At 41.0% G+C, this 15,588-nt stretch overlaps 1 protein-coding gene across 1 annotated transcript in view; it reads left to right on the top strand.

Annotated features, from left to right (window-relative positions):
• The first annotated feature begins 14,760 nt into the window (after positions 1-14,760).
• DPCD (deleted in primary ciliary dyskinesia homolog (mouse)) overlaps positions 14,761-15,588 on the top strand; it is a 325,261-nt gene continuing 324,433 nt past the window's right edge. The window contains exon 1 of the mRNA XM_044056344.1: positions 14,761-14,895. Within this exon, the coding sequence (XP_043912279.1) occupies positions 14,771-14,895 (125 nt within the window). The 5' untranslated portion in view covers positions 14,761-14,770. The remainder of the gene's footprint in view (positions 14,896-15,588) is intronic.

Raw genomic sequence — 15,588 nt, 5'->3', positions numbered from 1 at the left:
TGGCTTATACAGATATCTTTGATTGAAGCATTTATAATATTTGGACTAATTTGCTTTGACAATTTTTCAATTTGCTCGGTCTGGCAGTACGGTTTTTCTCCTTTTCAGCTGGCGCAACTTATGGTCATGGAGCTTCAGAAATTATTATCTGGTTTATGTTCTGATAAGGACGATCTTAAAATATTTGGAATTGGTATTGGTTCGACTGAAATTAATAATTTGGAAACAATTGATCCAGTTGACGGTTGCGAACACCTATTTCAGAAGTTAGGTAAACAAATCAAAATGCTTAGAACAAACGTCTGGCACAATAAATTGTTCAAAGCATATCAGGCGCAGAAAATATCCCCCAGGGGATTAAGATGCAAAATACAACCACTGGTTGGTACACCAGATGATGTGCTGCTTAAGGATTGGCAAATGGCACAACATGGCCAGAGTTAATATATTGGCATCATTCTATGAGAGAACGGTACATGCCAATACTCTTGAAGTGGAAAAAACTTGCAACAACCTCAGACAGTTTGAGGAAAATACAAACTTCCAAAATTGTCTTAGCAAATTATCAAAGGAGATATCCCTTTTGGAAAACAACCTCAAAAGCAAAAAACTTCACAAATTTGCCTGAGACAAGGAGGATTATGAGAGGGGCAGACAATTTGAGTCACAGAGGGGAGTCAGGTTCGCTCAGGGCACTAGGAATGCTCCTTTTGTACAGAAAAAGAGGCCTAGGTCCATTTTGAAAAAGACAGGACATAGTAACACTACTTCTGGTGACAAATCCTCTACTACAGACACAGAAACACTGAGCACCGGGGAATCACCACATGCCAAAAGGGGAAGAACAAGTGAGGTCCCTTTAGGGGCAGGAAACATCGGGCAGGAAGGAAACATAGGGGTAACAAGTCTAGAAGAGCTATTCATGTCAATAGTGAAACAAGTGAACCATGTACCAATATGTTAAACATCTCCAAACATGTTTTATCTGATGACCAATATTCTTTACTTAATAAAGGTCTTGGTTTTATCCCCGGATTTTTCATTGATGAAAGTTCATTAGTGTCTGATACCATAGATTTTTGTAAAAAAATTAACCTCAAACTGTTTTATAAAAAAAAAAAAAGGATAAGTCTGATGATACTCAAAGATCATCTGATTTCAGATTTCACAAATCAACATTTAATCTTCCTATGGATAAACATGTTGCTGTTTTTCAGCAGGCTGTAATTAAGGATATACATTTTCATTTAACTTCAGAGGAGAGTAATTGGGCACAATCTCTCCAAGAAAGAGCAACTAGCCTTAAGACAACTCAAAAATAATACTGAAATTGTCATCATTCCTGCTGACAAAAGGGGGTGCGGTGGTTGTTATGGATACCGATTGTTATCGGGATGAAGGTGGTAACAGACAACTATCTAACCATCATCACTATATGAAAATGGACATTGACCCCACACCCAGTTTTCAACGTGAAATTCATGATTTCTTGGAGCAAGCAGTGGAAGCAGGTATCATTTCAGATAAAACTAAAACACATTTGATAGTCAAAGATCCTGCCAAGCAACACCATTACCTATTACCTAAAATTCACAAATCTGTCCATAAGCCACCAGGCAAACCCATAGTATCTGGTATTGGGTCACTCACTGAACCGTTATCTATTTTTCTTACTGAAAAACTTAAACTGCTGTTACCACTCATTCGAGCTAGAATTCAGGATACCACCGAATTTCTACAGATTGTATCGGAATCTCAATTGGAACCTGAATGGTTAATGTGTACCCTTGATGTAAAATCTTTATATACCAGTATCCCACATTGGGCGGGCTTAATGGCTTTGAAGTTTTGGTTAAATAAATCCAACATGTATCCACCAGGATTGAATACACTACTGGTATGCTTGGCTGAGCACATTCTCACCAAAAACGTGTTTTACTTCCAACAAGATTGCTGTTGGCAACTTCAAGGCACGGCTATGGGCGCCTCATTTGCACCCATTTACGCAGATCTCTTTATGGGTTTTATTGAGGAACAGATCATCTATGATCCAATGCATAACATATATTTACCAGAGATTGATATATGGAGAAGATACCTGGATGACTGCTGGCTAGTGTGGAAAGGAGGTGTTGACTATCTCCAGGAATTTACTGAGCATCTCAATGGGAACATTTGGGGCATCGAATTCACTGAGGAGTATCATAAGAAGGAAATACATTTTCTGGATGTCCATTTATCAAGACAATTGGACAATACACTCAAAACTTCTGTTCACAGAAAATTCCCGCAATACAATACCCTTTTGCATGCACACAGTCTCCATCCAAAACACATCATCAAAATATACCAAAATCTCAGTTTCTCCAGATCAAAAGAATATGTTCTTCTGAGGATGATCTCATTACATACCATGATGACTTAACTAATAGATTTTTGTCTAGGGGATATTTGCCAGAGATTATTAATTCTGCGGCTAACTGGAGCAGTAACCAACCCAGGGACTCCCTTCTGCAGTATCAAACGAGACGGAAAGAGACAAGTGCTGATACATGCAGATTCATTACCACTTATGGTAGGAACAGCAGAAGTTTGATAAATATTAGTAACAACCATTGGAGCATACTCAACTCACATCCCCTTTTAGAAGGTTACCTTGGGGAACGGTGTTATTTTTCATATAGGAAGGGTAAAACACTTGGTTCTCACTTCTCACATTACAAAAAAGCAATCTCTAAGGATGACACTCACTCTCAGAGGACTCTGACAGGGGACAAACTCACGGGTATATTTCCCTGTGGTCACTGCAGTTTCTGTGGTTATATTTTTAAAACTACCAGCTTTACTAGCAAAAACACTGGTCACATTTACAATATTGAATTTTTTGGTAATTGTAGTTCTGATTGGATAATTTATCTTGCCACATGTACTTGTCAGGCCTTTTATGTTGGACAAACCTCAAGGCAGTTCCGCATAAGGATTTCAGAACACCTAGGGGACATCAGAAATCATAGAATAACTAACGCATTATACAGACATACAATTAAGCATCCCACTGCAAAATTTTCTTTCATCATTATTGATCACATCACTGGAAACCGATCATTCAAAACAGGGTGGCATGACATTTTAAATAAGAAAGAGAAAAGATGGATCATTAAACTTGGGGGGCTTTTTCCTCCGGGATTGAATGACAAACTTTGATTAATGCCCTTCTCTAGTATCCCCTATTGAGTCAACACAATCTCCATTTTTATTTTTATTTTTATTTACATTTATTCGTTCTGATGACATCAACTCATTTGAATGACATTCCAATTATATCATGGTAACACTCTTTTCTTATTAATCATTATGTTTCTTAATACAGTTGTTCAATACATGACTATAATATTTGCAATTTATTTGCATTTATGAACATAATTGAAGTATTAAGAATTGATCAATACCATCATTTTATCTTCTATGTTAACATATTGTATGGTTTTTACTATATTAATGTCTAAACTAACCATTTTTGGTTTTTGTTAACTACAGGAAGTGATGTCATTCTTTTTTTTTGGAACTATGGAAGCTATTCAAGCAGGTGATTTTCTCAAACACATGGAATATACTACTGAAGAAAGCCTTGTGCTGAAACCGGTCTAGTTTCAGTCTAATAAAATTTGTATCCTCAGATCTTCTTTGGTGCTGGCTTTTTTCTTTTTTGGATCTACATAACTTATTTTGCAGTATTTCCCACAACTGTATTTTGCTGACACAGGTGCCACACAGCAAGTCCTTAAAATGGTTAACAAAAAAATGACAATGTTTGCTGCTGACTGGGCAAAGTATATGGTAGACTGGGAATCAGATGGAATTATACATTTAAAAGTTTAACTGAAAGAAAGATCTTTAAGGGAACTTGGTTTGGAAGTAGATGCACACTTGGCATTTTCCAAAACAGTGTTATCTGTTGCTTTAATTAACTGGTTATACATTGTATCAACTAGATTCAGGGCTGCTGAATCTAAATTCTGTTTGTTTTTTACATTTGAGCACTATACCAGCCAGCTTTTATTAAGAGGGCTTTTTATTGCATCCTTGAAGCAGAAATGTGTAGATGTAGCTCCATCTGAGTTGGGGATTGCTGGAGGAAGGCTCATTGTGTGCTTCCTGATTGCTAGTTTGCCTTATTCTTTATTCCAGCTAATATTTAAGCCTTGCATTTGCTTGGTGCTGCTGCCCGTGCAGTGTTGGTAGGCAGTGCCCTGTATAGACAGATGTCTTGTAGTCATATCTTATCTTAAACAACCATCGGTGCAACCAATCCTAGCACTCTGCTGCTCTAGGAGAAACTCAGTTGCACGCTGGCAGCTTTGCTTTATTGTATAACCCTAATCTACACAAGTATAGCTCTCACTCCTAATCCCTGGGCTACCAGCGCAGCCCAATCACAGCAACCAAATCCATTCCCAAATAAAAACACAGTAAAATCCTGTAATCATGGCTGGGCAGTTTCCCATCATCTCTCTGGCTAGCTTGGTGGACATGGGCATCCTGAGGCAATGTAGCAATTGTCTCACCTCTTACTCAAGCTAATACTACATGTGAGAGATGTCGTTACAGTTTGAAATTGGAGGCATGATTCTCACATAAAGGCAAATAGAGTGCCAAAATGGTTGTCAGCACAAACACACAGACAGGCATACTGACAGACACACAGACAGACACATATACCACTTCCCACACCAAGCCAACATTTGCTAAGGTACTCCCTAGTAAATTACTAAAATCCCAGAGGCCTTCCAAATGCAGTGATCAGAAACTACACTCAACAAAGCCATCATCATCCACAACGCAACTTATACACCAGTTGTCAACAAACATGCCCATAAGGCATCCCCACCAATAAACCCAAAGTACTAGTCATAAGTGATTCCATATTGAGACTCACAAATGTCCCCCCTCACCAGGCTGGATAAGGAGAGGGTTATGGTTAGCTGCCTATCAGATGCCAGGATCCATCAGATCACTCAAGCACTTGGGATACTCAACCACAAATATCAGTATGACTGTCATAGTTCATGTGGATGTGAATGACCTGAGATGCATCTCCCTGGATTATATGAAGAGAGACATGATTGAGCTCTCCGATTGTGTGTCACAGGCAGTTATGAGCCTAGCAGTGAGCAGCATTCTACCATCCCCAAGGATGATACCACAATATAAACAAAAAATGATTAACTTTAACAGTTGGCTACATTTCTGGTGTCAGTCCAGGGGGGATCCATTGTCTGCCAGCCAGGGAGGACATGGTCCGTAAACCATGTTGTTTTGCCAGAGATGGTCTGCACCTGTCATCTCTAAGCTTTTGGATACTGACAAAGGCATTGGCCACCTGTATTGTGCCTTTTTAGACAGTGTCAGAACAACCAACCTTACAGTAAAACAAAATCTTTTCTGATTTTTATCTCTTTTGGATAGACTCAAGGTACTGCTGCTCAGTGCTAGGAGTCTTAACAGGAAACTGCACTCCCTGGAAGCACTTCTCACCTTGGAAGATGCTAACGTCTATGCAGTCACTGAGACATCATTCAAGGCCGCGGTGCCTTCCATATGTTCAGACCATAGACTGAGCAGAAAAGAGCCAAAGTAAGAGACTTATCCATCTTCTTTAAGTATAAGTACACCTCGAGACTAGTCAAACAGTATGACTTTCTCCAGCTACTCCCATGTCCAGGTAACCAAAGGCAAAATCCCCATACCACATCACCAGCTACAGTTCCCTCACCATGAACCAGGAAAATCATACCATGTACCTGGACTTACTGGAGTCCTTTACCATACAGCCCAACACCTTACTCTTGGGTGATTTTAATTTATCCTGCCATTGACTGGGGATCCTACATGACCACAAACATGCAGGCTCAGAGGTTCTTGTACTTTGTCAATGCAAATATCCTAGGGCAGCTAGCCATCACACACACAAGGGGCTTAAATATCCTGGATATTATACTCACTAACATGGGGAGTATTACCCCACCCCCACCCCCACCCCGTGTGATGTCCTCCTTGGTAAGATCAAACCATAAAACGGTCTTCTTTGAAATAATTGTAAGGCCATATACCTCATCAAGAACAAAAACTGAATTTTTTCCAAGACAAATTACCTCCTAATTGAGGCCATAAGAAATTTCAAAGCTCCCCTTAACAAAGATAATGCAGATTTTTATGCAGAGGCATACACCAATGGCTTGTGTAACCTTTTAAGCAATTGTATATAATTGGCTGTACCTAACCAGATTTAAACTAGGTCTTGTCAGAAAAACAAACCACCCTGGTGGACCCCCAATGTAAACATGCTATACAACAAAAGAAAGAAGATGATGTCTAAAAATGAGGGAACTGACTCGGAGGAAGAATTCCCTCACTAGTCTAAACAAACAAATTAGAGATCTAGTCAAGTCATCCAAAGCGAATTACGAAGCAAAGCAGCCTCCCTAGCTAAACAAAATCACAATGCATTTTTTTAACTTCGTCCGAAATCTTAAGAGGAACAGCCAGCTATGTGCAGAGCTGGTTGTGGATGGCACCACCCAAACTCAGCCAGAGGAGATAACCAACCTGCTAGCAGATTTGGATCAAACATCACCCCCTGTCCACACTGGCCATCCCCCAAAGTATACCAGCCACTAGCCCACTGCCTGTTATCTCTAGAGAGCAGGTCATAGCTGTTCTGTCTAAGAGCAGGAACATGACATCAGTTGGACCAGATGATATCCCAGGTTGCCTTTTAAATAACTTGAAGCAAAACTAGCTGACTGAAGAACTGACTATGTTCCGGCAGAATGGAGGACAATCACAGTCCTCCCTCTTCACAAGGGGGGACCATAAGCCAACCCAGGAAATTATAGACTCATAATCATGACTAGCCTCATCTGCAAGGCCATGGAAAGAATGATTCTTGACCTCATTAACAAGAAGATAGGTGACCTCCAGACTCTGGACTCGACACCGCTCGGATTCGTTAAGGGTAGATCTTGTCTGTTAATCTGGTTGACTTCTTTGAAAAAGTCATCAAGGCCATGAACAGGGAAAGACTGTGCATACCGCCCATCATGACCTGGCCAAGGCATTTGACACTATCCCACAGTCTGGTATTTAACAGAAACTCTCACAGCTGGACACATATTGTCAAATTGGGTGAATTCACATCTAGAAAAAGGCCAGTCACTAGTGGTGTACCAAAGAGCTCAGTGTTGGGCCCATTACTGTTCAGAATTTACTTCTCAGAAGTCCGGGTGAATATGGACGGCCTTTGTCTGACCAAGGTTGATGACTGCAAATTGGGAGCAATCAGAGTTCCCCAATTATACGAATATACTGCAGGAAGGATTAATGCAGATAAATGATTGGTGCCAAAGGCATGGATTTGAAGCTAAATGCAAAAAATTCTTGATTACTCCCTGTGGGGAAAGCTAATACCCCAGCTAATTACAAATTAGACAGCACCCACCCTTAGAGTAGAAACAGTGATGCATGACCTGAGTACTCGGCTTGATAGCGATCTGAACTTCGACCACTATGTGTCCACAGTAGTGAGGAAATCCTGTATAGCACATCTCATAAGTAAAGGCATGGCATCTAGATGTAAGGATGTTATAATTCCATTGTACTCGGCACTCAGACCAATTACTGAGTATAGTGCACCGTTTTGCATGTACCTTACCAGACACCTGGAACAGCTAAAAAAACCCCAGAGGTTTCCTGCCAAAAAAATACAGGGTACACAAAACAAACCCTATGTGAAAAGACTGAAAGCCTTATCACTGTATTCTGTCTCCTGCAGATTACTAAGGAGTGATCTGTGGTTGGCATCTGTGGCAGTCTCTGACCTGGCCCTGATGGAAATGTTACACATTCATAAAACAAACTGCAAGAGGGTCACTTGCTTTAATGATCTAAACCTAGACTGACATGAACAAATCATGCTGGAGAGATAGATACATCTCCCAGAGACTACCCCTCCTCTGGAACAAACTCCCCATTCACGTAAAGCAGAGTTCCTTCCTGCCCCTCATGAAACACAATCTGGACCAATGGATTGATAATTGTAAATTCACTCCTGGGATGGTTCCAGTTTTCTAATGGACAGAGGCAGACTGTAAAAGGCAGTTGATATTAGTTACCCTACGATAAGAGCATACCCCTATGAACTTAGCTCACCTAACTATTGATAATTGGATAATTTGGGATAAATATGGCTAGGCTTGTAAAGACCCTTGGCCGTTAGGTTCATAGGAAGTTACTAGGCTATCAGTAAGATGACATTAGGACCTAAATTGAAATGGCAGTGTATAAACTTTAACATAGATGTTGGGGTGCAGCAGCTGTACAAGTTATATTCTACCCTATTAAGTATGTAGTCTGGCAGGCAAGATGAAAATAAGTGATTACATATACTAATAAGCGAATACATATATTCATAAGTAGAGTAAATTATGGCAGACTTAACTGTGGTTTAAAAGGTATCAGTACTACAGTTTCAGTATCTTTACTGAACTACAGTAAGTAAATGCTGAAAATGTTTATTTCCTACGTGACTTGAATCATTGCTGTCTCTCAGTAAGATGGCAAGGTATCTTTAATATCCACCACTATAAACAGATGGGACAGCACTTCTTGTATCATCTTAAGGATGGCATTATAGAAATGCATCACTGCCTCATATTGCAGTGAGTTTGAATCCAAGAGTAGTTATCCACCTACATGGCATGGGGATAAAACGCACTACTTTCTGATCTGTAAAAGGCAAGTATACATTCTGCAGCATCACTAACATCACTATACTGTATCTACAGTTACAGAATTCAAAATATTATCTAAAAATTACCACAAAGAGCCCACTGGCTACATTGTTTGGGCAATAACCTGACAAAATCCACTTGCTTAACAAAGGACCCAAAGTACAGCCAAATATTGATGTGCATTATATTCACCTAATCTGTTACTTCATGTCTTCAGAATTTCATGAACGGTGTTTATCTAGCTTCATCACTGCCCCTAAAGCATAGCTATGACCAGCCATATCTAGCTAGTTATATTTCTGCCAGATCAAATCAACCTTTCATTTAGCAGTGTGGTGATGTTTCTTCATTTGAGGTGGTCATAGGTTCATAGGTAGGTACTAGGCTATCGGCCCAAGGGCCTACGTAAGCCTAACCAACAAGGTTCCCTGGCTTACGCCACCCAAGAAAGTTATTTTCCTGTGCCACTGTCGAGCAGAGACACAGAAGTGATCCCCGGGGTGTATTTCCCATTTCCCATCCACTCTAATGAAGAACTTTGCTTGACATAGATGGGTAGCCTGTTCCAGAGTATGGGAAGTCTCTGGGATAGGAATCTATCTTTCCAGCATGTCCTGTTTATTGTGGTGACAAGGTTTAGGTACCTAGAGCGTGTAGCTCGGAGGGATTGGGATTTCTTTAGGTGTAGCATGTCCAACAGCTCTGGGTTTGACATAGCTTTATATGTTAGGCAGAGATCACCTGTGAGTAGGTGATATGCTACGGAGTAAAGCTGGAGTTTTTTGAGGCGGTCAGTGTAGGGCATTTGTTTGAGTCCAGTAATCCTCTTTGTGAGGTACTTCTGTGGCCTTTCCAGCTGCTGCAGATGTCTTGTGAGGTACATTCCAAAAGGGGTGTTGTACTCTATAGTGGGTCTAATGAGTGTCGAGTAGAGGAGAATGATGACCTCTTTTTTCCTGGATGAGAACCCTTTTATGATGAGGTGTGCCACGTAGAAGGACTTCCTGACTACTGTGGTGATGTGACTATCAAAGGAGAGACTACTGTCCACCTGGGTCCCAAGGTCTCTTATCACGCATTCGGTGTTAAGTAGATTGCTGCCTATATGGTAGTTCACAGGTACAGAGTTTTTACCAAAGGGGATGACACTGCACTTTTTGGCATTGAGCTTGAGGCTATGGCTCTAACACCAGGCATCTGTCTCAGAGAGGCCCTTCTGTAGGATGTTCACATAATTTGGGGACGTGACTATGGCTCCTAGTTTGCAGTCATCTGCGAACTTCGTTAGCCAGACGCCTTCTGTGTTAGCCTGTACTTCAGAGAAGTAGATACCAAACGGGAGCGGTCCCAGGACGGAACCATGTGGTACTCCACTTGTCACTGGTTTGAGGTCAGATTTGGAGTCTGCAACTTTTACAGTGTGGGTTCTGTCAGTGAGCCAGTTGGCAACCCATCTTGTGACATAGGGATTTATGCCTAGTTTATTGAGTTTAGCTATAATTCCAGAATGGGGGATGGTGTTGAAAGCCTTGGCGAGGTCAAGATAGGCTGTGTGAACCACCTTACCCTCAAATACGGCTTTGGTGACTGCCTCAAAGAAGTCGATCAGGTTCAGGAGGCATGATCTGCCTTTCACAAACCCGAACTGGGTGGGATCCAGAGTTTGGAGGTTACCAATGTCTTTGTTTATGAGTTCCATGGCTTTGCAGACCAGGCTCATCAGGCTAATAGGTCTATAGTTCCTGGGATCAGTGGTGGCTCCCCCTTTGTGGAGTGGGATAACTGTTGCTGTGCGCCATTCAGTGGGCACAAAGCCTGATGCGAGGCTATTATTGAACATGGTGCTTAAGTGGGGAGCCAGTTCATTCTGAAGTTCGTGTAAAACACAGCCTGGATGCTGTGTTTTTGGCTTTAGAGAGTGCAGCTTTCACCTTCGTAGTTGTGATTACAGGGACTCTGCATTCTTCCTGTATAGATATGGGCCCTTTGGCGGGGGGGTAAAGTTAGCACTGAACCTATCTGCCAGGATGTTGGCAATATCAGTTGGTTCTGTAATTTTCGTACCTTTGTGCTGTAACTCAGAGCAGATGTGGGTATTGCCATTGAGATTCTTGACATAGCTATAGAATGTGTTGTGGTTGTCCTTGGAATTAGTGGCGATTTTATTTTTGTAGCTAGCTATGGAGGATCTTATAAGGGATCTCAGCTTCTTACTGAGGCTGACCAGGGAGCTCCTCCACTCGTGGGATTTTACTCTCTTTTGCAACAGTTTCTTCCTTCTGTTGTACAGTTTGTTTATGGCAGGGGACCACCAAATTGGCTTCCTTTTTTTGGAGGATAGCGTCTTGGTTCTATTTGGGATAGCACGATCCATGCACTCATGTATGTGCTTATAGAGTGCATTTGTGTAGGATTCAGCAGTTGTAACTGTATTGTCCATCTGCATGGATGTCATGAAGTTCACTACTTCTGTCTTAAGAAGCATGAAGTTGGCTTTGGAGAAATTTTTTACTGTGGTTTCCTTAATGGGGGGTGAGGGTGGGATGTGGATATCAAGGGTGATTAGCTTATGGTCGGATCGGACCAACGAGGAGTTGACTTCAGGTGTGGAACACCGGTCACTCATGTTGGTAATTACTAGGTCTGGGATATTGTTGCCCCTGGTGGGGGTGTGGATAAGTTGATCTAGGGCATTGGAGTTTATGAATTCCAGAAAGCATTGCGCTAAGGAGTTGGTACATGAGTAGTTTTCCCAGTTAATGGTGAGGCAGTTGAAGTCGCCCATTATTAGGGTGCTTGGTTGAACCCTAATATTTTCCAGTACATCAAGAAAAGAAGAGTGGGAATCCTGAGGCATGGTGGGGGATCTGTATCAAGCTACAATTTGGATTGCAGTTTTGCCAAGAGTTAATTGCACTTGGATAACCTCGGATGCATTATGCTGAGCAACTAGCCTGGAGGTGTGGATATCCTTAATGAATATGGGCACACCCCCACCTTTGGTGTTTCCAGGTTACATGGCTGAAAAGTGTGGTATGAGTTATAGCCTGGTAGTGCAGGGGTGCTCTCTGGAGCCTTGAACCAGGTCTCAGTCACTGCACAGATATCGATGTTCTCCATTTTAAGGAGTGCCTCGAGTGAGTGCATTTTGAAATTTAGACTTCTAGCATTGAGTAGCATTACCCTCAGTTTTTGCTTGCCTGTTCCTGTTATGGTGGTGAATTTGTTACTTGAACCCTGCCTAAAAAAGGCACTATAGGGGCAGCAAGAGCCTTAGCCAATATCTGGAATCCCAGGGGCGACAGGTGCAGGCCATCTGTGGCAAAGCATCGTGGTCTGTCGACCATGTCATCCCAAGCAGACAGATACTAGATCCCCTTAGAATGACACCAGAAGCTTAGCCAATTGTTTAAGTCAATCATTTTGTCCTTGTACTGCGGCATCATTCTGGGCGATGGCAGAATGCTACTCAGGGCTAGGGTCATACCTGACTGGGCTACAAGATCGCAGAGCTCTTCATGTCTCTTTTCATGTAGTCCAGGGAGGTACGTCTCAGGTCATTCACACCAACATGGACAATGACAGAGTCATATTTGTACTTGTTGTGGAGTGACCTGAGTGCATGGGTTATGTGGCGGATCCTGGCACCCGACAGGCAGCTGACAGTAACCTTCTCCTTGTTTAGCCTGGTGAGTGGGACATCAGTGTGCCTGACTATAGAATCACCTATGACTAGTGTGTTGGGTATGTTGTTTTGCCTTATTGGCTGTGTTTGAGTGGCACACTGAGTCTGTGGGCTATGTGTCATTTGGGTTGTGTTGGGGAATGGAGGTTGCTTGTGTTTCTGCTTTGGAGCTCTCTGTTGCTTAGGCAGATTATTATTGAGAGCCTCCGCGAATGTTTTTGAGTTTCTATGTGTGGAGTTTGGTGGTGTAGACGTAGTGAGACTGTGATGAGTGTGGTGCAGTGCAAATGTTTACCTTCTCCTCATGACTGTCAGGTTCAGTCGTGGTTAGAGAGAGCTTTACCTCCAGTTTGGCTAGATAAGTGCATCTCTCACAGGTTGTAGTGTTGGGTGGTAGGAGGAGAGGGTTGTCTGTGTACATGAGGCAATCTCTACATTGCCTCAAGATGCCCAGATTCATCAGATAGACAGGGGAGAACACTGGGAGCTGACCCTTGGACATGCCTGAATAAAAAAATATTTTCCTCTAGATAAGTGAGGAAAGTGAGTACAAGAGCTGTTTTTCTCAACGCCAGTGAGAAAAGTTAAGTACAAAAACTGTTTTCCTCTAGGTAATGAGGAAGATTGAGTGCTATAGTAATTAGTAGCTTTTTTAGTGCTTACAAGTTCTGAACAAGTGCTGAGTATGAATAAGCAAATTTAAGTGCTAAAACTAAGAATCTGTATTTGCACTAGATGAGTTACAGGACAGAAACAAGTGCAAATGCAGACTTTCAAATCAGAAAGTTAAGAGATGGAAGATTGTCCAAATGGCCAATAACTACAAATTCTGGGCCAGAACCACTCCTTATGTGGTAGACAGGTTACCTAATGCTTACCACTCCCACTGATAAGCTAGAAGGCTTCCCTCCAACACAGAAAGGCTTGGGGGGCTCAGAAGCTTACAAACAGTCCTGGATACAGCAAATCTGTATCTGGAACACTAGTTACAGGAAAGATAGGAAACAGGCTTACAGTTTTTTTTTTCAGATCAGGTTTTTTCAGGTCAGATATCACATGAGTTTTTATATTCTTTGTTTACATTGTGTACACCACATCCTGTGTATTTTCTTTGATTTTGCAGTGAGTTTCAGCTTCCAAATAATTATTTCAATTTTCTGTCAGTTGTTAACCATCTGCTTTTTTTGTGTGTGTGTGTGTGTGTGTGTGTGTGTGTGTGTGTGTGTGTGTGTGTGTGTGTGTGTGTGTGTGTGTGTCATTTATTTATTGCTAAGCACACCATCTAGATTTTGCACTGTCAGTGACTGCTTGCTGGGCATAATGTACTTGGAAGGCACTATCACAGTTTAAAACAGGAAAGGTATATATGATCTGCAATATAATTTAAATAAAGACCTCGTAAGATGTTAAGTTTTTATATAGGGTATGTTTATTTGAAGACATGCCTAACCTTTGTAAAAGCTTACTCTTTTTTTTTCACAAGTAATTCATGAAAAAACAATTTAAATGCCCAAACGTTGATTTCACACCACTGAATGCACTGCTTACTGAAATCTCATTCATTGAACAGTAAATAAATGACACCATTCAAGAAAAAATAATCTAAACCACAAGGTATTTTTGCAGGGGTTTGTAGCCACTCACACTACCATACACAGAGGTGACACAGACATGGAGAGAATAATTTGTTCTAACTGAAACCAGTTCATCTTCCTTCCTAGAAAATAATGTGGCCTTTTTATCTACAGAAACAAGCATTTTCTATGCTGTCACCCAAAAAGTAGCCTGTTAACTTATACATTATATATAATTCTTTCTGCCTACAAACTAGAATAAACCAGTACTGTGCACCAGCACCATTCAGCTACTCCATGCAGAGACTCTCTGTGGGACTGTACAGATCACTGAAGGAGTCTTATAGTAAAATGGGACAGTCAAAAAATGAAGAATAAGTTATCGAGCTTTGATTAATTTGAACTAACAAATTCTGATATGAAAACCTTGAGCATTTCCCCTGTTTTATCTGTTTAATTATTCTAGCAGACCAGCAATCAGGAGCTGTTACAGGTCCTCCTTTCTTTTTTATCCTATAGACTACTTAATACTGCACTAAGTGGCAGGTTGTAAAGATTTTCATGTCTAAGGGATAATGCATTGTCTGGGTGGATTGCTAGTTAACCTTAAAATGCATTTAGATTTTTTAACAGTTGCATTATGATATTTGTAGAGACGGAATATTTAATATAGTAATAGCTGCTTTCTTTTCTCTGCATGTGTTTATTTTTAGCCTGTTTTCATGAGGAAGGATACAAAAATGGAGTTCCAGTGGAGAATTCGCAATCTCCCTTACCCTAAAGAAGTCTACAGTGTAATAGTAGACCAGACAGAACGTTGCTGCATTGTACGTACATCAAATAAAAAGTAAGTATATTCAGGTGTTCTTTAACTAAATGTAAAGTCAAGTCACCTTTAAAGCTTCTGAGACTGGCCTTGTGATTTTATTACATTTTTTCAAAGCATTAACTTTGGACATATCTCAAACCCTTCTATCAGTTATTTCTGTGCTGTAGCTCATACTGCTTCAATTGTTGGTGTCAGTGTAGCTTCATCATATTGATCACTGCTGCAGTAGCCTTAGTTATATGGGTTGTATCCTGCCAGTGATATAACAGCCAGACAGCTTCCAAAGCTTCAGTGCACCTTCCATGCACCTAAACTGTTAAGTCATCTTGAGCTGATCTGATTAAAAAGGTTTGAGCAACAAGCCATTGTGCGCTTTCTTGCAACTGTAGACAGTGCTCTTCTGTGGGCTTTCAAGAACTGATGTTAGGCTTGTGCTTTTCCTTTGCTGGGCAGATGCGTCCTCTTTGTGGGAAAACCTTCTACACTTAAAAGTTTTTATTGTGCTTTCCTGTTTAGGAAATTTATTTTAAGCTAGGGTTGTATGTTTACTGGACTGTCAAGAGAATTAACTGTACTTTTAAACAGGAGCACACTTTTTCCTGTTAGTTTAAAAGTTGTTTAAAATTTTAAATCATTTCTTAGTGGAGACTAAAGAAAAAATGTAATGGCAGGAGGAACGCTGGTAGATAAATCAGGAAACCATAAATCAGG

The sequence above is a fragment of the Protopterus annectens genome, chromosome 14.part0, assembly GCF_019279795.1.
Source record: "Protopterus annectens isolate FY-2018-M chromosome 14.part0, PAN1.0, whole genome shotgun sequence".
Lineage (NCBI taxonomy): Eukaryota > Metazoa > Chordata > Ceratodontiformes > Protopteridae > Protopterus > Protopterus annectens.
This window is presented reverse-complemented; position numbering and strand designations above follow the sequence as displayed.